The sequence below is a fragment of the Cyprinus carpio genome, chromosome B25 (genome assembly GCF_018340385.1).
Source record: "Cyprinus carpio isolate SPL01 chromosome B25, ASM1834038v1, whole genome shotgun sequence".
Classification (NCBI taxonomy): Eukaryota; Metazoa; Chordata; class Actinopteri; order Cypriniformes; family Cyprinidae; genus Cyprinus; species Cyprinus carpio.
The window spans coordinates 16,109,793-16,131,590 of record NC_056621.1 but is presented as its reverse complement, the minus strand read 5'-3'; the positions used below and the strand labels follow the sequence as shown (position 1 = coordinate 16,131,590).

At 38.2% G+C, this 21,798-nt stretch overlaps 1 protein-coding gene across 2 annotated transcripts in view; it reads left to right on the top strand.

Moving 5' to 3' along the window:
* Positions 1 to 21,798, top strand: part of roraa (RAR-related orphan receptor A, paralog a) — a 283,466-nt gene that overhangs the window by 206,649 nt on the left and 55,019 nt on the right. The window contains exon 1 of one of the 2 annotated variants that reach the window (XM_042752917.1): positions 12,834 to 13,000. The exons of the other annotated variant lie outside the window; for it this stretch is intronic. Coding sequence (XP_042608851.1) covers positions 12,970 to 13,000 — 31 coding nt within the window. The 5' untranslated portion in view covers positions 12,834 to 12,969. Of the gene's footprint in view, positions 1 to 12,833; positions 13,001 to 21,798 lie in introns of those variants that run through there. 2 annotated transcript variants of the gene reach the window in all.

Genomic DNA, 21,798 nt, shown 5'->3' with positions numbered 1-21,798 from the left:
TTGAAAGTTGTGTTAAAGGGATAGTTCACCCAAAAATTAAAACACAGCCCTTACACAAAGCTATCATATGGCTTTAGAAGGCTTGAAATATAAGTGATATAGAGCTCTTTTTAGCTACTTTTATGATACTTTTACATCCTTTCTGAGGCTTGAAAGATCCAGTCCTCATTCTTTGTAATTGCATAAAAAGAAGCAACTAGCACATTGTTCGATCTGTGTGTTCCAAGTTGTACAAGTTTGGAATGACATGAAGGTGAGTAAATGATGACATACTTTTCATTTTGGGTTGTGAGCATGGATGAAAAAAATGACCACACATCCCTCCCTCTCTCTTTCCCTCCTCTACATGTACCATCTTTCCTTGCAGTGTTCTAATGTATCAGCGGTTGTCAGTGCGACTCCACCTGCACACTTAGCACCTTGCCGGCTTTGTATCCATTCTGATTAAGTGGCAGACTCCTTAATGATGTGGTGGACTCGCTCCAAAGATCAACTTCATTTTTCACCACACGGTCATTAAAGAGCTCGCCTTTTTAATTTCTGCTTGCATAATTCAAATCGGTCTCACCCTGCCATATACATTACGGACAAACACAGAAAAAGTGTACAAATCTTGAACATAAGTCTCAAGAACCATTTCACAAGCATAATTCTTGTAAATGAATAGTAATTATTGTTCATATTCATATAATTTCTAACATTTTTTTTTTAATGTATGTTATTCTTTCTTCCAGATAACACAAAAAAAAGTTTAGCAAGTTAGCAACATAAAAGTATTCTACCAATCTCACAAACTATATTCTATGTGTTCGGAAACCATATAGCAGTTTTAAGTAAGTATTAAAAAAAAAACATATGGATGAACATATTCACATCCATCATAGCTTTAAATCTTTTTTGTCTCAGACAGATCTATGTGCTTTAAAAGACTTAAATTTTGGTCGGTTTGTCACACAAATCTATTTAGACCTGGAATAAAGCAAAAAAGTAATATAGAATACTTTTTAAATGTCTTTTATGTCATTTTTTGAGCTTGACAGCATCCATACCCATTCACTTTCACTGTATGTAAAAGAGCAGCCAGGATGTTCTACTAAATATCTCCTTTTGTTTTTCACAGAAAAAGTAAAATGACATGAATGTTTCACTTTTGGGTGCCTTTAATATTACATTCCTTAGCCTCACAGATTACAAATAGCTCAAGAGGAATTTTAAGTTAGATTGATTCGCAGAAAGAAGCACTCATCTCATTTTGTGTAGCATTACGAAGCTGTCGTAAGAGAGAGAGATTACGCTCCTTTAGGAGTTGTGTTCTTGAGAAATGTACATTTACCCAATAATGTACTGGATTACCGAATCAAGGTCGACGCACAGCAACTTTATCCCTTAATCCCATGTTTTGGTTTCAAACTGCATTTGTCGTCCAAGCTGAAAATAAAATGACAAATCTGAAAACAGGAAGAGACATAAGAAGTGGTCTTAAGGTTGGGGGATTTTTTTTTTAATTCCCCCAATGAGGTTACCGCTTCGCTTGCTGATTATAGGAGACCTCTTTTCACCCCACATTTTACTCAGAAAACCTTCGTTGAATGTTTTTTGTCACATACTTTTCAGTTCTTGTAGCTCAATTGATAATGTTCCTAGCAGCAGCAAGATCTTAAGCTCTATTCCCACACTGAAAAAAATCACTCACACAGATATTGCTAGTAAATCTTATATTCAGCTTCAAAGAAACAGCAAGTAATACACTAAATTAAGTGTGACATTTTTAATAACAAATTTTTTTTTTTTTTTATTGTGTAATGTAATAGTATTAGTTTTTCATAATGGTATTTTTTTTTTTTTTTTTTTTTTTTTTTTTTTTGCAGGTAATGCAAATACTGAAATGCGTTGCACTTTAAAGTCAGCGTGAAATAAAAATCCTTTTTCCAAATGCATGTTATAGATTTTATAATGGTAGTGTGCTTCTGCGACAGGATTAAACAATTGCAAGATATAGTCAAAATTGTGAGGAATAAAGTCAAAATTGTAAGATATAAAGTCAGAACTGCGAGATATAAACTCTCAGTTGCGATTTGGATTCCCAATTGCGAGATTCAAACTCACAGGACTGAGAGGAAAAGTTGGAAGTTTATAATTTGCAATTGCGAGATAAAAACTTGCGGTTCTAAGAAGAAAAGTCAGAATTATGAGATAAAAAGTTGTAATTACTTTTTTTATTTCATAGCAGAAACAAACAAACAAAACAGATTTGTGAGGTTTAAGCTCAGAATTTAAAGTACTTTGCAAGATTTCTGACTTTTTTTTTTTCAGTTGTTCTGAGTTTATATATTGCAATTCAGAATTTATATCATGCTTTTTTTAATGAAAAATTATAAAAATGAGGTAATAAAAAGTCAATATAAACTCAGAATTTCAAGAAAAACAGATACAAATTTTCAGTTACCTTTTTTATTTTAGATTTTTATCCCATGCCAGAAAAAAACTTCCATATTTCATTGTGAACAATTCATCCATACATATGTGTTTTCTGTTTGTTTTTTGTTGTTGATATTTTCTAACTGGATTTTCCTGCCCCATCAAGCTCACATTTGTCTGCCTCCAGTTTTAAGTGCAACATCCACATCTCAAAATGTATTCAACAATCAATGAGTAGAACCAAGTCCCTGCCCTACATTTTTTCTTTTTCGATAATCTGTATTTCAAAATCACAGTGAAAAGATCTAACGCTACTTCTGCGTCTCTCCGTAGCTATGATGCCCCTAGGCCGACTCTGTCCGAACGGGCCTGTGCGAACTTAAAGGTGTCGTGAAAGACTAAAAGTGGGGCATGCATGAGGCCTCGCCGTGACCTACCTTGTTCAAAGGTTCTGGGGGAAGAGAGCTGTGACAGGCCTACTCCTCGGTGGAGAACATTACTAATGTGTGAGGGTGCAGGACGAGCCAGGCCCGTGATAAATAGCTCCCAAACCCCCTGGCATACTCATAAGTCAACAGTAAAAGAGAAAAGCCGAAAGCCCTCTGACCAGGAGCTCAAAAACAGAAGGGAAGAAAGAAAAAGATTTGTTTTGGGTCTTCCGAAAGGGCCAGATTCAAGGAGTATCGTAGCCTCAAGAACTCCCTCAATCTTGAGGGTAAAGCCTCTCTCGCCGCTATGGTATCTTGGAGGACTATATTGGTGTTTTAGTTGGAGGGAAACTTTCAGGACAATGCATAATGAGTTGAAAATGTGTTTAGAGAGGCGGAGGGTCGCTGCGGTCTTCTGCTCTGTGGTAGAGTGACGCACCTCTGACTTTAAAACTAACGAGAAGAGTCACTGCATGGCACTGTTGTGGTTGAAAGCCATTTTGACCTTATAACTTGGAAAGTACTTTCATGGACCAGAGAACAGGTAGCAGCAACAACAACAACATGTACATGCAAATGATGTTTTTGGTTTTCTCTTAAATGTTCTAGATTTATTTGTAACAGACTTATCTTCTATCTTATGCAATATTAAGATTAAGTCATTTTAGGTAATGATTTACTCATTCTTTTTTCTGGTTTTGCCAGTTTTCCCTGTATGTTCAGCTGCCCTTTTCTTACATAACTCTTTTTTATATACAGACATTGAGTGTCCTCTTTTCTTTCAGAGTTGTTTTTCAGGGTTTTCCCCGATATCTACAACATATTTTATAATGTCACTTTTTATTTTTCAGTCACTTTTTTGCTCATACTTGTTTCTTTTTTATATATATATGTTTTCTTTCCTTTCTTTTTACTATATAGTTTCCCTTTTTGCACTGCTCTTATTACTTGCTTACTCATTTCTTTTTTTTCAAATTTGTTTATTTTTTTTCTTTTGTCGTTATGCGCAGCCTTTCTTGTGGTACTCTTTTTATTTTTCACATGGCATCTCAAGTGAACTTTTCATTTACACACACCTGTCTTTTAGAGTTGTTTATTTGTATAGCATCCTGGGTTATAACACATTATTTTTTTATTTTATTCTATTATTTTAGTATAAAAAATATAAAAAAAATATTTAAGTAGGCCATTAATTTACTATGATTTTTTTTAACCCACATCTTCTTTCAGTATGTTTGTTTAGTTAGTTAGTTAGTTAGTGTGTGACATTTTGTACAGCTGGCACTTTCTTGTGTCTTTTTTTCCACATGGCATCTTAAGAAAATATTTTCTTTACTTTAGTTTTTTCTTTTTTTATTATTTTTTTTCTTTTATTTTATATGTTCAACTTTGAAGTAAACTTTTGATTGTTTTGTTTGTTTATTTGTTCATTTTCCCCTTTTATTTCTTTGTAATGTACAGCTGCCAATTTCTCCCATTATTTTTTATATTTCTCACAAAATCTATAAGTAAAAGTAAACTTTTATTTTTTCATCCTTTTTTTCAGTTTTTGTAAATATACATGCCTTTATCTTCTGTTTATTTTTCTCTCAATCCCAAGTACACTTTTTCTCTGTTCACCTATCCCTTCTTCCAGATTTGATGTAATCGTTTGGCATTGAGGATTTGTAGACTGTGGTGTGTGTTGGGGGAGGACGTTGCATGTTTTTTTTTGACACAGGGTAATACATCACACGCTCCAGGGGGTCTCCCCGGTATGCTCCTCAATAATGAAGTTCATTCGTTAACTTCCCCCTCAAAGGCCACGCTCCCCCGCTGCCCTTTTCAGAAGTCGGCGGCGCTCGTACAGCAGTCATAGCGGGCACGCGAAGAAAAACATAATCATGCTTTTTGCCCGCGACAGTCGTCGCGACCGCCGACGCTCCACATGAAGGATAAGAAGGGCCATTACCTATCCCTCATGCCTAGTTATGACCATAATCATCACACCCAAAATCACCTGACCTATTTCCTGTAGAGTCGCTGGCGAGGTTTCCCTTCCAATCACCTCCACTTCCTCTTTGCAGGGAGAGGGAGCTTCATGCGGGGAGGAAGAAAGAGATCATTAGGATGCTGAACGTCTCTTCCTGGCCCCTGTTCAGACCACGGTACATGGTGCTATGTCCCCTCCTCCTCCTCCTCCTCTTCGTATCCTGCTTTCAAACTCTCTTTCCAAAGTGTTGGATGAGATCTTCTCATATTTTTTGAGACAGAAGAACTTGTTTTTTATTCTCCTTTCTTAAGCTCTAAGGCAATACACATTTACCATAGTGAAGCACAAATCCTCCAGTCGGTTAAATCTATCGGTTGATACGATCTCAAATAGGATCCCAAACCTGAGGCACTTCTTCTCATTTTTGAAGTGTTTTCACCTTGGTCCTCTGAGTTTTTTTTTTTCTTTTTTGTCCTTGCTATTAGCGATTCGCAGCTCACCTTGACAGCCTCTCACAAATTAATCTCATAAACACATTTATTTGTTTGTCTCTTTCAGCCACGTCGGCAACACGAGAAAATGCCCAAAGACAAAGAAATTGGTTTGACATCTCTGCTCTATTAAAACTAACCGAGCAGCGACAACATCGACGGCAACAGCAAGCAAACAGCCGCTTGGGGCCATCTGATGTTTTCAATTAGACTGAGCACAAGGGGAGTTTAATGCTTATCAAATTGTTTACTGCCAAATGTCTCCATATTATTAATACCTGGAAGGGTTCAAATTTAATTTGAAGTAAACACGCTCAGTGTAGAGGAGGATTGGAGATTTGTTTGAGTAACATGTCAAATAGAGCTTTCTGTCTCTGGTCTCTGCGCTTTGTTCTTGGCAAGTCTGTTTGTATTTGCTCTAGACATTTCGTCTGGTGACTTGGCTCATTTTATTTTGTTGATTATTAATCTTTGCTTACAGCACAATTACATTTTGATGATTTTGTAAATGTATTTTTTTATTTTTTTTGGAAAAAGAAATGTTTCTTAGTTGGAAAACCCATAGTATGCCATACAGAGTTTGAACAAAGGCCTACAGTGAATGTATATATATATATATATACATATACATATATATATATATATATACATATACATATACATATACATATACATATATGGCCACGTTTTTAGGTACACCTATTCAATAGCTTGGTAACACAAATTGCTAATCAGCCAATATGGTGGCAGCTAGTATTTTTTAGGCTAGTTGTTGAGACGACTTGCTAAAGTTCAAACCGAGCATCAGAATGGGGAAGAAAGGGGATTTAAGTGACTTTGAACGTGGAATGCTTGTTGGTGCCAAACGGGCTGGTCTGAGTATTTCAAAAACTGCTGATCTACTGGGATTTTCACGCACAGCTATCTCTAGGGTTTACAGAGAATGGTCCGAAAAAGAGAAAATATCCAGTGAGCGGCAGTTGTGTGGACGAAAATGCCTTGTTGATGTCAGAGGTCAGAGGAGAATGGGCAGACTGGTCAGAGATGATAGAAAGGCAACAGTAACTCAAATAACCACTCATTACAACCAAGGTATGCAGAATATAATCTCTGAACGCACAACACGTCGAACCCTGAAGCAGATGGGCTTCAGCAGCAGAAGACCACACCGGGTGCCGCTCCTATCAACTAAGAACAGGAAACGGAGGCTACAATTCGTGCAGGCTCACCAAAATTGGACAATAGAAGATTGGAAAAATGATGAGTGTCGATTTTTCTGCTGCAACATTCAGATGGTAGGGTCAGGATTTGGCATAAAGAACATGAAAGCATGGATCCATCCTGCACAAACTGTGAACTTTACTTTAGGCTAGCAAGTGGGTATTTGGCAATATTTTATTTTATGTCGTCTCCCCAAAGTGGTATCCAAAACGTGAAATGAAAGCAATCTTACTGGCCCATTTTTCAATAATTGCTTCCAAAACTCAAAAGTCATTCTTTGGAGCATAGTGTCATTATACTGCACACTAACGAAGAAACCCATTTTGGGGTTTTGTTCGGTGCAAGTGGGAGCACTTTGTCTGGATCTTGACGAGGGGATTCATTTAGGTCATATTACCCTCTTTCTTCATCTTCTGTGAGACTCAAACACGACATTGTGAAATTTGAGGTCCCACAGAGTCTTTAAAAGAGAGTGGTCTTTAGAAATCGAACACTTCCTGTTGGTGGCTAGCTGATTATTTAAGAACATTTTGTGGTGGTTAAGCATGATCAAACATCTCAATTAGATATCCCCAACCTACATTTCTGGATTATTAAATCAGTGCTAAAAATGATCTTGAAAATAAACTAAGTGTTTCTCAAAAGAAAAAAAGAAAGAAAGAAAAAAGCATGCTAATTCTCTGAATCCTTTCCACTTTTTGTGTTTGAACTCCTTCTGTAACGTTTCCCTCTCTTTCAAAGAAAAGAAGCCCAATAGTCTTGTCTATTTATCCTGGAAATAGATATTCCCCTTGTTGTCGGAGTGATTTATTGAAGTCCTCTTCTCAGATGGAAGCCACAGGAAATTGCCTGGAATGGCTCTAAATTGGTTTATGATTGTTTTATACGGGCTCGTGCACTTACGGTTTGATATTGTGCCCCCGCACTCTTAGGTGTATGTATTAAACTGATCCATATTGAGGTTGTTGGCGTGTATTTAGGGGGACTTGTTAACTCAGTGATGGTCTAAACTGGCTGCCATGTCACTTTTGGCATTACTATGAGAAAGTGGCACTTCTGTGATGTATCTGGTGTTACTCTCGTCAGGGTGGTCTGTAACAGAAGCTCTTGGCTTAATCCAGATAAAGCAGTAGCTTTGGACTCTATCTGGTGATCATGTTGTTGGATGTATGCTGTTGATAGACTGATATTAGTTCCTTCCTGTAAATCTCTTCTCACATATGTGACATCTGTCTCGGTGAGACCATTATCCTCTTCACTTTAGCATTTTATTTAAAAAAGTTGTAGCATTTTATTTAATGGAATGATTCCTCCCATTTATTAAACCTGTAAGTAATCAGTATGTTCCAGTTCTAATACCTCTTTTGCATGAGAAGAAAAGTAGTTTCTACATTTTGAAACATTCTAAAAACAAACTTTTTTCTTTTTAATATTGTACTGATGAATCATTCACACTTAAACGGTTTCATTTGTTTTGTCTGCAGTTGCATTCTATGTGTTCCAATAAAGCAAACTCCTTCCTGCCATGGAGCTGTGGTTTCAGTGTTGAGGAGAGGCAGGAGTTAAAGAGGATAGAGGATCAGCTGCTGTTCTGCCCGTGCGTGGGATGCTACTGACAGACTCCTAATGAGCCCATTATCGGCTGCAGTCCTCTGCCTGGCTCCTCGGGGGCACCAGTGGATGCTCTGCGTCCCCTTTCAATTGAATTCCATCCCACAGGGGTTGTTTACAATAAATACATTTGCTTGAATTAATCAGGAGGTGGAGAGCCAGACACTTGACTAGGGCTGCCGTTTTTACATGGAAACGAGATTGACAGAGCCCACCTTTAGCCCTCGCTGGGCCACTGTAGGGGTACACCCACGCCTGGCCAATATTTGATATAATAAATTGGTTAGAAGATCGTCTTGTTGGGTTAAGGTTCTTTGCTAATGTTTTATGAAGAACCAGATTGGATTGTAGCTATGCTTGAGGCAAAGAAAGGTTGAAGTAAACAGCAGCTGTACACTTTCCTAAGCTCATTCACCTTGTATTATATTTCATGTGATTTACAAAAATGGGATGTTGCTGGATCAACATCTGTTGTTGTTCTTAGAACAATGTTAACATCAACCAATTTTTGGTTGGTTTCAAGGGGATGAATGTGATTTCACCTGGTAGAACATGTTCCTGGATCAACATCAACAATATTCCAATCAGACTTGAGGGAACGTGAGTAGTTAATGTCAGGATTAGGGGTTTCTACACCATTCTTAGTCACTTATAACTTCCCTTTGATTGTATGGGTCAGTTATGAGTAGGGTTAAATGTAGGGGTGGGCATAAGAGTGAGACTTTGTTTTTAGACAGAATGTTGTTCCAGGGTCAACAAAACATGTTGATCCAGGAGCATAATCAAGGTGACCAGTTGTAGGGTTAAATTCTTTGGTCGCCATGATAGAACGTGTTCCTGGATCCATTGCTTTTGTTGGTCCTGAAACAACGTTCCTCTCCAAAGTTCCTAATACCAAATCCAAACCATAAATCTGAAGGAAACTGCTGATTTAGAAGAACATTCTTCAAGACTCTGACCCCTAACCATAACCTTTTCCTTAACCCTAAAATCTGATCGGTTGATTGGAAGGTTGCAATAAGGATGCTAATCCAGGAACATGTCCTACTTGGTGGTTCACGGTCACTGGGTTGGGTTAGTGCTTTGATTGAGCAAAGCAATTCAATCAATTCATTGCCTGAAAATAGGCAATGTCTTCTGAGACTACCATCAAACTCCACAGGCCTTAGTTCTGAGTATGGGAAAGCTGGGTTTGAAAGGAGGGGAAATGCATTCCAGGGCATGGAGTGGAGAAGACGAGGCCTGTCTGGTGGCAGCTGTTGTCATTAACGCCACTTAATTCCTCCATTGATTGTTGCAGTTCTTCACAGTTTGATTTTTGACACCTTTGAGATGCCAACATCTCCAGTGACTGGTTGGGGACACACTAGGAAATTACAGCTTGTGGTTTGAAATGCCTCACTGGTCTAAATGCCTAGTGTTTGTAGAGACCGATGCTTTTGTATATCACTGATACTCATCGGCCTTATAATGAGTGGCATGGTGGTTATATCATGCGGTAATGTATATGCAAAGTCAAGAAGTTCATTGTCTGAGCTACAGTTACCCACGGCTGTAAACATTCACACACATGACAAGACAAATGTTCCACTATCCTTTTCATCAGCAACTCTCAAAGCCACAGTCATCTTTTTTCCACCATTACTGATAACTCGTTTGTAGTCTAATCTGGGGTTATCGCACTGAGATCTAAAGGTTTAGGAAGACGAAAACGTGCTGTTAGTTTTTGCATGCAAGTGCACATGTAGCCTTTTTTCCACTCCACGTACACACGTGCGCGACTGAACTGCACTGCCCAGAGGCTACAGCATGCTGTTCTGAAAGCCTTTCTCTCAGCAGTCTGCTCTAATCACAGCACTGTACCGACCACAAGTATCTCGACAGAGCGAAGCAGTTTAACCTTACCTCAAGCTGCAGTCGGACTCACTCACCAAAGAGCACGAGCACCACGCAGACAAAAACACAGTAGCCTAATAGAAGCAAAACAGCCCACCGCTAACACTAATGCTAACAGCACAGCGTGACACTAGCTAAACTACCTCCACGGCAGCTAATGCAACTTTCAACGTAGCTAATTTTCAGCTATGATACACCTCATTTGATAATCATGGAGGGGAAATTATATTTTGCTTATTAAGCGGAGACCGTTGACGGATTAGTGTTGACATAACATGAGTTAATTTATTTTCGCTGCCTCTAATGGATCACACAAGAGGTCGTGATCAGACGGTAATTTCAGAGATTTATGGCATCAGGTGCGGAGTGTGTATTTGCATTTTAGTTTTTTATTCAGGGGATTCACAGCGCAGTTATTCCTGCTAATTTAGTGTTAAATTAGCATAGCAACCGCAGCCATGCAGGTAAACAATGATTTTACCTTTAGCCTACCACACATACAAACATATTTATAACTCTAAATTAAAATAAATCTACTGTGTAAACCATGCAGTATTTTCTATTAAAATACTGCTGTTACTTTACAGCTTATAACAAAACTTTGGGTACAGCAACAGCAAAGGCCTAACAAATGAATAAGGGAACTCCAAATTTCAAATCTTTTTTGTTTCGTGTTGTTTTGTTTTGTTTATTATTTATTTAATTATTTTTAACATCAAGTTACTGTGGTTTTTCGTGTAAATTATAGTTACTCTTGTAAATGTTTGTGACATATTAAATTTAAATGTATATATTGAAGGTGAAAAGGTGTATGTTTTAGTAAATTGTTCAGCAGTACTTTTATTAAAGGGCTTGAATATTGCTATTATTGCAATTTTTAAATATTGATTGGGTAATTGCAAAACAAATTTTCACTTTATCATATAAAATATCAACTTAATTTGAATAAAGGGAATTAATACATTATATAAGTATATTTAGTAGATCATTCAATAAAAGGATTTTTATTAGAGGTCATGCTTCAGATGCTTCAGTAATATTTTTTCTCTCTCTCTTTAAATGCACTGAAATATTGCTATCTGAGATTCACGTTAGTCCAGGGCGGAGATGAGAAGAGCAGGGGCTTATTTATAAGGCTCAAAATGGAGCTGGGTTTGGTTTGTGGCCGGAGCAAGCTCTCTCTAAGACCAGAATCATGAGCAGCCAGCTGCTAAGAAGTCTGAGCAGATTATTAGAGAGAAAGAGAGCGCTCACGAGAGGGAGGGGGTCTCCGACGGAGCGATGGAGAGAGAAAATGAAAAGGCTGGTGAGATAGTGAAGCTCATCAGACAGTCACTGTGTGGTGGGAGGATCAGTATGAGTCCCTCTCTCTTCCTCTCTCTCCTGCTATCTTCTGGAGCTCCGCTGCCAGGGCAGCCCGTGTGAGCGCCTCTCTCAGCAGGCAGGACACCGAGCAGCGAGAGAGGAAAAGATGAAACCAGCCTACTGGAGGAAGGTCAGAGAAATGGCCAGTGACACGCTCTCGCTCGCTCTCTCTCTCTCCGAAAACATCTGGAGTTGCTTGCAGTCTCATCTGCCCGTCTAATATTAGCACACAGGAAGAGAGAGACTGCCGTCACAGCGCCAAGACAAAAGAAAAACATGATTCTTTTTTTGATTCTCGCCTTTTTCTGCCCCTACTGTTTCGTTCAACATCTTTATTGGCATGATAAAATAAGCTATGCTTTGCCAGAGCATTAGTTACATGAAATATACACGCATTCATACTAGAGATGACAGGGCAATTGTCTGGAGGGAAAATGTCCCGGGACCTGTGAAGAATGGGTGTCCAGTAAATTACACTATGGTACAGTCTACTAATTGAACTTATAAAAAATTGTTTAAGAAATTAGTTGCTTAGAATGGGTCACGATGAACAACTAGATAACTCGACAACCAATTATTCGATTAGTGAGGTCAAGTAATTAATCTAGATTTGTTGAAATTTTAAATGACAGACAGACAGACAGACAGACAGATAGATAGATAGATAGATAGATAGATAGATAGATAGATAGATAGATGTAGTAAAATATTGAATTGTATATATTAAATAAAAAAAAAAAATTCAATGATTTATCAGAATGTATGTGTATATATAATGAACATTAATTAACAATCTGTAGAAAGACAGTTTGTTGAATATTTATCAAATATTCAATTTTGAAATTACAAATAGGTCCTAAGTTATTCGTGGCATGCTTCTGTAATTTAGCACTTTAAAAATATTTAATAATGACACTATACATAATAAATGTAAACATTTTATAATATTTATAATATATCCCACCAAAAATTATCTCAGTCGCTCTGGATTGAGTGCTTAAAAATTGTTTTGTTTCTGTAATAATAATTGAATAATATATAGCCATATTAATATATATATATAAAATCATTGTAAACCACGTCTTATTTGTCCTTTTTTTATACAAGTGCTTACTTTTTGTGTCCCACTAACCATTCTCTCAGTCGTTTTATCATCATGATTGCGAGCTGAAAAAAAAAAAAAAACAACAAAAAAAAAAACCTTGTTATTGTGTTTCTGTTATGACTTTCTCTTGTTTGCGATAAAGCACAAGAGACAGTGACAGCCGCCCCGTACTCCCCTCACCCATCCCATCAGCCCCGGTCACAGCCACTGCAGTCTGTAGAAAAAGACCCAACCCCCTGTTTTCCCTCCCCTCCACTTTCATTGGCCACCTCCTCTGCCAATCACAACCCAGGGGCGGGCCCAAGAGTGAGGGAGCGCTGATGTCATAGTCACATGGATTCTGGTGTGGTCATGCGAGCGCAGCTGAGCGGCAGAGCTATGCTGGCCAGCTGCTGCTGAAACAGCAGTGGACTGCTTGAGCTAGCACTCGCGATACCGCTCGCCTATGGACCACCGAGCTTAATGATGTATTTTGTGATTTCAGCTATGAAAGGTAAGAGGGGAAGAGAATGGTGTGGTTTTGTTTTTTCTTTTTTTTTTGTTTACTTCTTTTTTTGGGGGGGGTTGGGGTTGAAAGGGATTTTTTTTTTATTGTGAGAACTCTCTGTTAGAGCGTCTCGTGCAAAGAGAAAGAGCGAGAGAGACACATAGAGAGAGAGAGCTGGGGTTTGTGCAAGTGTGAAATTAAGTTGTGGTGTTTTACATTGTGTTTTGCAAGGAAATTAAGTTTGTGGTTTGATATAAATAAGAAAGTTCTGTTGCTAAAGCAGCTGAATGTAAAAAAAATTATAATAATAAATAGGCTGTATGCTGATGTCTGATTTTTCTGTTCCTGAGGTGCATTAGAAAAAAAAATTATTCAACATAATAATAATTTAAAGCACTAAAAGCTTCAGTTTTAAGTCAAGAACTGGTGGTCTCATCGGCCCAAGTCAGAAACCCAGATTTTTTTTGTGTTGTCGAAGGAAAAAGGTCGAGGAGACTTTGAGTCGGGATGCAGGACGTGTCGTTTGGGTTGATGTCGGTGTGTGTCGTGTTCCACTGACCTATTTTTTGGGCTGTGAACAACCAGGGTGAGCGCCACACCACTATACTGGTGTTGATCCTGTCTCCGTAATCCTGTTCACCGGTCCCAACCCCCCCCCCCCCCCCCCATAACACATACACACAACACAGACAAAAAAAGAAAAAACTAATCTGTCATCTGTAGGCTGTATGATGTGTATTCTGAATTTTATTTTTTTTTTGTTTTAGTTTGATTTTTATTTTTTAAAATTAATAATCTCTCCGATCCATTAGTGCTCCATGCATCCCCTCTGCTTCACACACACACACAGCTGTCATTCTGTATTAGGCGAGAGGTGTTGAGAGTGGAAAAAGCAATGGATGTTGGTGTTGAGCCGCAGTAACACCACTCTTCTCCTTCACACACTCTCCGTGAATCTCCCACTGAAAGCTTTTCGACAGTTCACCTCCACTGCACTCGCAGTTATTGCTTTACCACAACACCACCTTGTGATTATGGTATCTGTGTGTTGGAGATCAGTTAAACAGCAAGTATTAATGAGTTTTTATGCAGCATCAGAATGCATCACTATGCTATATTTATGCATCTATTGTGTAATCAAATATTTATGCTAATTTTCCAACCGGATTTCGCAAGGACGTGCGTTAAAGTTTATGTTTTGTGAACCTTTTTTACTTCTTGTTCAGATCTTTGAGTGTTTAGATTGTTCATACCTTCACAGGCATCTGAATGTGAAAGCATGTTGTCTGAGTGCTCGTGTGGGTTTAGTTTTTTGCATGCATGCAGCCGTTAGTGTGTGTTTGTGGGTATGATTGTGCAAGTGTGTGTGTGTGTGTTGTGGAGCTGGAGCAGGTGTATGAGATAGCCTCTGACCCCATGTCTCATGTGTGGGTTGTTCTGAAGAGGCTTATAAACTGAAAATAGAGCTCTTGGAGACTGGAGGAATCCATAATTGTAGAACCAAAATACTTCTACAGGGTGTCTAACTCTTTAATAAAAGATTTTAGAGATGTTGATACTGTTTGCATGGACTCAGTTGCAATATTTTAATAAAATTGTGTATTATTAGATGTTTTCTACTGAAAAGAACTTGTATTTGTGTGTGATTTAATTTTTAAACTGTTTAATAAAAGATTTCCTTTTGTTTTAGAGAGGTTGATACTGTTTGCAGGGACAATATGTTAATAGGATTTTGTTATTAGATGTTTTCTGTTAAAAACAACTTGTATTTTTACATCATTCCAATGTTAAAATGTTTTAGTAAAAACTGTTGTAATGTTTTATTGTAATTAGAGAGGATGATACTTTTTTTGCAGTTTGACTCAGTTACCGTTTTTTGATAGAATTGCTATTCACTGTTTTCTATTGGAAACAACTTGTATTTTCATGTAATTTCATTTTTTAAAACATTGCCAAATGTTTAATTTAAACATTGCCAAATTTAATTTAATTTAATTTAAAAAAAAAAAAAATTTCTTCATAAAACCTAATTTCAATCCAGCACTGTGAAACCACATTTCATTCACGTCTGGCAATTACTAAGTGTTTGCTTTGCAAGTCATTTGACAAGCATGTCGTTATAGACGCTAACACCTCCTTGTTCGGTAATATGATACGGTTATCTGTATTTTTTCCGAACGTACCCCTCAACCCTCCTTTTTTCTTTCCTCTTTCCCAGCCTCCTAGCCACACACTTGCCTCTCAAGTACCTAATTACCTGTGATGGAAACATCCCTCTCATTACCCTATGCAAATGAGCTAGCCTGCTCCACACAATTAAGATGAAAACTCCAAATATTAATTCCATAATTAAAGAAAGTTGTTTGATGTGCCAAAGACAGAAAAAAACAGGCTTGTTTCATCTGTGTGGTAATTAACCCTTTAATAATCTTTAAAGTATGTTGGAAAAGAGCTGGTTGAAACCTCACCTTTTTTGTGTGTGTGTGTGTGATTTGCACATGTTCTGAAAAGTACCAGACTAGAATGAATATAAACGCATGTAGACGTTACAAACAAAGTTAAAGCAAATAACATTTGCATGCAAGTGAACGTTAGGGGTTTGCCCTTTCTCTCTCTTTAGTCACTAGGCTAGTAGAGTGTTCTTGACTAGTGTGATTCTCTGGGCACTTCACTAACACAGCAGAGGTTGACGAGATTGGCTGTAATCCAGTTAGCCACAAAGGACAGAAAGAGGGCAGGCAAAATCAGATTAAGGTGAAGTAAAGATGTAGCCCACTAGCTAGGGTTAAAAATAAAGAGCAAGATTACTGGCCAGCAAGGAGTGTTAAGTGGACTATTTCTGCAGCGGCTTTGGGTTTTGCTATGGAGTGGGGTAAGGAGTCACTTTTATGGATATTTAAGTTCTACTTGGTATAGTGTTAATGTTTATGCATTAAATATTAAGCATTTAGCAGTTTCAAAACTTCAAAATGTAAAAACCTACATTTGAAAAATAATTTATCACACTGTCTTTGAATGTTGTGTTAAAATAAAGAATAGTTGTTAACTTTTCTATACATGTTATGCTGTCGTCTTGTATAAGTTGCCAATTATTAGTCAGAATAAGTTTTAAAATAAACCAGACTCTACTGTAATGGGAAAAAAGGCTATTTATGTGAATATAAGGACTGAAACATACTCAAGTAACACTGTCTTTTATTTAGAAAAAGTTTAAAATGTAAAAACCCACATCATGCTGCCCTTTAAAGTCGCATTAAAATTGAGAAAAAAAATAAATAAATTAGATATTCAGAATGCTCTCTTTCTGTCTAAGTGGTCGATAGTTTGAATAAGTTAAAAAATAAACCAGAATTTATTCTAAATTTATTTTTAATAAAATTAGCTGTTTGAATCTAAGGCCTGGAATGTGCTTGAATGTTACTGTCGTATATTCAGAAAAATGTAAGCAATTTAAAATGTGTTGCATTCTCGTGGTAGCCACAGGGGGCGCTATTGCAGACTATTGCATGATTTCTCTTCTTGTTTGGTCACGTTCTTGCAGGTCATTGTTTGTATGACATAGTATCTGTCGCCACCATAAATAATGAAATGTCTACCAAAAGACCGCATTTTCACAGTTGCGTAATTTTGTAGAGCAAGTTTTTTCAAACTTTTGCACAGCAAGGTTAGTTTTATATGTCATTGCAGTGTAAAGTTTGAATGCCGTGTAATCGACTTTAATCTACTCCAGTCTAGACCTGCCAAAAGACATGACTGGATCAAACCAAGGGATCAATCCTGGTGTGTGGAAGTGGGTTTTGGATTGATAAGAGCATACACACAAGTACACACACACACAGTCTGTCATCGTTTCTCCTTGGAGGTTGAGTGACCATATTCCACCACAACTTGTGAAAGAAACTGAGTGCCACATTTCCACAGGTTATTACAGTATATGGCATGTAAGAGAGAGAGACTGTCAGAGTGTGTATGAGTGTGTGTCAGAACTGTGAAATGCATTACCTGCCAGCTTGGGCACGGTGACTGCTTAATGAGATATTGACTGGCCATTGAGAGCATAGATTTTTGATTTAGCTCCAGTGGTGTGTCTCTCTCTGTGTTTGTTTGTGTGTGTGTGTGTGTGTGTGCACGTTTGTTTGTGTGTTTGTTTGTGTTTTTGGAAAAAAAAAAAAAAAAAAACAAGCATCCAGACGGTCTGGAGATGGTGAGAGAGAGAAAGTGGAGAGGATGAATGAGTGAAATCGAGACAGAGCAAACGAAAGAGAGTAGAAGATAGAGAGAGAGAGAGTTTCTCTGAAGAATTGTAGTCTGGCACTTCTCCTGGTTACCCATGCAATGCACGGACACACCCATCCTCACGCTACATCTGAGCCCTGGCGCCTCGGACAGTTTGGCATGAGTCCCATGTGCCAGTCTCAACTCACCCTCTTGGCAGGCAAGACAATCTCCACTCCAAAGAAAAAAGATCCTTGTTACATCAGATGCTTCTGTCTCCGCTCAATCAAACCTGCGCTAATTTTATCCCCTTAGACTGTAAGTCAACATGAAACAAATATTGACCCTATTTACTTTCTTAATACATGTTATTATGGCTGATTCATCAGTACGTATTTTTTAAGAGAGAGAGAAAAAATCTTTCTAAATCGCCTTCAAAATGTTACTTTCACCTTATTTGAAATAACTTTTTAATTTCAGCTGATGTCATCAAGGCCACTCAAAAGAACATCCCAGGTTCAGTGCAAGTTCAGCAGCATTCGTGGCACCTTGTGTATTACTAGAAATTATTTTAACACATTTGTTGTTTTTATCTCTCTCTCAAAAAAAAAAAAAGGTTTAATAGAGATTAGTAAGCTATTTTTTACACTGTAAACATTTTACCATGAATAGTCTTTGTATTTTGTATATTTAACATTTGTGACCCTGGACCACAAAACCATTCTGGTAGCACGGGTATATTTGTAGCAATAGCCAGCAGTACATTGTATGAGTCAAAGTTATGGATTTTTCTTTTATGCCAAAAATCATTAGGATATTAATTAAAGATCATGTTCCATAAAGATATTTTCTAAATTTTCTTACCATAAATGTATCAAATCATAATTTTTATTAGTAATAGACATAGCTAAGAACTTAATTTAGACAACTTTAAAGGCAATTTTCTCAGTATTTTTTAGCAACCTCAGATTCCAGCTTTTCAATTAGTTGTATCTCAGCCAAACAGTGTCCTATCCTAACAAACCAGACATCAATGGGAAGCTCATTTATTTCAGATGATGTATAAATCTCAATTTCAAATTAAAAAAATTGACCCTTAGACTGGTTTTGTGGTCCAGGGTCATATTTATGTATTGGCTCTATTCTCTTCCATAGTAAGTGGCTCACTGTAAACCAGATTTTGTGGGAAGAAGTGAACTTTTTTTTTTTTTGTGGTAATCACAATAATGCAACAAGTTCTTTTTATTTAGCCCAACCTGCCATGAACCCAGAGTTTTCCTTTTACCAAGAGTAAGTTTCAAGTAGCAGGTGCCAGTAATCCAATAAATTCCTGGCATATAAATCAAGTCCCATCCTTTATTTTTGTCTGGCCATATATCCCAATTCACTCAAAAATGTCATAAGTAATTGGGTTGTGAATGTTGTTTCATGTTGACTGAACACTTGAAGCAAGAAGGTCTACTGATTATTGAACAATTTTCTGTAGATTTTGTAAGGCATCCGGCATTGTTTTTTATGTTCAAGAGATTTGACTGTTCAGGGGGATAGTAATTCTCTACATTGACTCCACATTAAGAGCATAGTCGTAAGGAATCCTTTGATGTCTCAGGCTGTCAGAATGTATTTCAGGCCTGCCAGAATTCTCTTTCTCACAGTACTTCACTGATAACACATTCACCACAGGTCCAGCTGCACGTACACACACCGACAGTGCTTGCATGAAGCACACACATGCACAAATGCTCTGTGCTCTCAAACACAGAGTAAGGTGAAAGGTGATTATTCTCGCACTCAAATGCAGTTGGAAAAGAATAAGAGATTGTTTTCATTTGAAGACAAGGAGAATGAGGAAGTGGATAGACAGCCTGCACAAGAGCAAGAATAGGTATCCTAGTATCCCAGACAAACAGTGGTGGAAGTTTGTACACACTGCCTAATTTGTCTTCAAAGAGTCCCTGGGAGCAGAGTAGTCCCGGTCCACCAAGTCAGGGTTTACTGAAGCTTCTGAGATTCAGATGAGGCTTTTACTCCAAGCCAAGATTAGTTGGGTGTACCTTGGGTGTAACCTATTAATCCAGCGGATGCAGATACATGCAGATGTAATTGCGCTGGACATATTTGGTCTGTGTATGCTAGTCCCCGCCATGCACTCACAGGTACAGATGCCGATGAGATTATTGTGTGAGACCTCTTTGCTCTTTTGCTCTTTACTCTCATTCACACGGGCTGAATGCGGCAAACCACAGTAGTGATTGAAGGTGCTCCTAGTCGCACCAGGCTTTTCTTGTACAACTTCAATTCCAAGCACGTTGTTTTGCCCCTTTAGGTTTTTTTTTTTTTTTCTTTCTCGGGGAGTGTCTTTTTCTCCTTATATTTTTTTGCCCCTCCTTCCTCCTTTTGAACACTCCTCTGAGAGCCGTCCACTAACCTTTTGAAGTTGCATCAAAGAGGAAATGGGGGGAAAAAGCATTATCGATTTTGCGTTTTGTCAGACTCAAAAATAAAAGAATGGAGATGCGTCCAACAGAAACTCAGGATCGGGGTCTGGACTGCTTTCCACGTTCTTTGGCCCTAAACAGGAGAGCAAGAAACCCTGGGTTCTGACTACGCCACCCTGCCTCCTGGAGCTCCCAAGAGCCCTACTCCTCAAACCTGTGCTTTTGTGCTATTAATCCCTGGGTAAATCAAATCCTTTTAGACAGACAAACCTGCTCTTTCTACCCTGAAGATCTCTTATCCCAACTCCATCGGACCGGTATCATCTTCCCTGTGAGCTCACAGACTTGACCCGCTTTCTCCGACAAGAGTCGGAAAGGGTTGCAGAGGGTTTACTAGTAATCAAATCTGCACTGCAGGCATGCATGAAGGAGTGTAGTTGTTTGTGTTTGAGAGTGAGCAATTGAGAGAAAGAGGGTGACCCAGGGGAGGTAGATGAGATCTAATTGTCTCTCTTTCTCCTCACTCTGCGGTGACCCTGCTGTGACATAAACAGAGACCTCTGGGGCTTGTCTCAAGTCATTCCTAACCCACAGAGCCTGATCTAGGAGCGGGCTTGTCTCGATTTTGTTATTGTTGCTCCAAAGGTAACTATTTGAGTCTCTGCTGCCGATCCCATAGCAGAACTCTGCTGAGCAGACTTGGATAATATTTCAACTCTATGTGTGAGACTCTATCTGTTTTGTACTGTCGTCATGTTATACTGTCTGTCGATGGTCATTATTCTGCAGGTTTTACACTCAGCTCAGACAAGAAGGATCCACAGAAGTATCAGAGAGATAATGCAGGTCTATTCTTAGAGCTTTTCTCTATTTTCTTTCACATTACAATGACGATCTAAAACTTTTAAAGTGCGAGTATCTTTTATACGCACATCAAGCATTCTTTCAAGTACTTGAGGACATAACGGTAAGATTTGGAATTCAGGTATCAGTCAGGTAACTTGAAACGTACAAAAAAGGAATGACATATCAAAAAAGAGGCCTCACTTTTGGTTCACAGCGAGGATCAGGGTGCTACGGAGTGCATACTTGAGAGGCCAGGGAGTTCATCCTCCCTTCTTCACCATGGAGATCAGCTTTAATGTTCTCAAGAATGGCAGGAGAGAGAGGAGCAAAATGTGGGAGTATCCTTCTGAATTTTTATGAGATTAGGGGAAAGGACTGAAAGAGAGAGAGGGAGAAAGAGCGGGAGGAAGGCAGAACAATAGAAGCAGCTTCAAGTGGGAGGCTTGATTGCAGAAGGGAGATGAGCAACATTGAGTTGATTTAGAGGGGTTCCTGCCGGGGCCATCGAAGGTCCCGCTGTTTCATTCTTATCCAGTATGTTCCTCCTGATCAAGCACCTGTACTCACTCAAATATGAAAACAACTGAAAGATAAACGGCACTCCAGACCACTAGGTGGCAGTGTGACAGATGCAGAATACTAAAGTACTTATTTGCAGATTTTTTGGGAAGTAAATTGGCGAGGTACAACTTGATGCGTTCACACTGAAAGCGATTTGTATAGACAAGGTGACCAGACCTTATTCATGATACGTAGGGATTTAAAATGACAGTTAATACTTATACATGAATACAAACACCTAATGGCAACCAGAGACTTGCCGTTTAACTGCTGTCTGTGTGTGTGAACCTGGTAGAGCTTTCATATAGAAACACGACTTCAGTTATATCACAAGAAATGTTGGCATGACATCTTCTAAAAGTCTGCATGCAGTCTAAGCGTGAAATTGTATCTCAAGGTAACTTTGATTAGGCCTGCTGTGTTCTAAACAAACCACATGGCATGAATTTAATTCTTCACAACAACAAAGCCAACCATTCTCAGCCCCACCGACCTCTGAAATGTGTTATATATGCACATATATTTATAAGAAATTAAGTAATGATAATTTTAAATGATGAAGATGAAAGGATTTTTTGCCATTATTTGTTTATTTAAAGCATACAATAAAATCACCAGAGCTTTCCTGATGTTCTTGAAATGTTTTGAAAAAACTCTGAATGTTTTTGATAGAAACCCAAGCAAATGGCATTATTAGCATGTCCTCAATTGAATTCATAAGTCATTCCTTAGAAATAATGTATC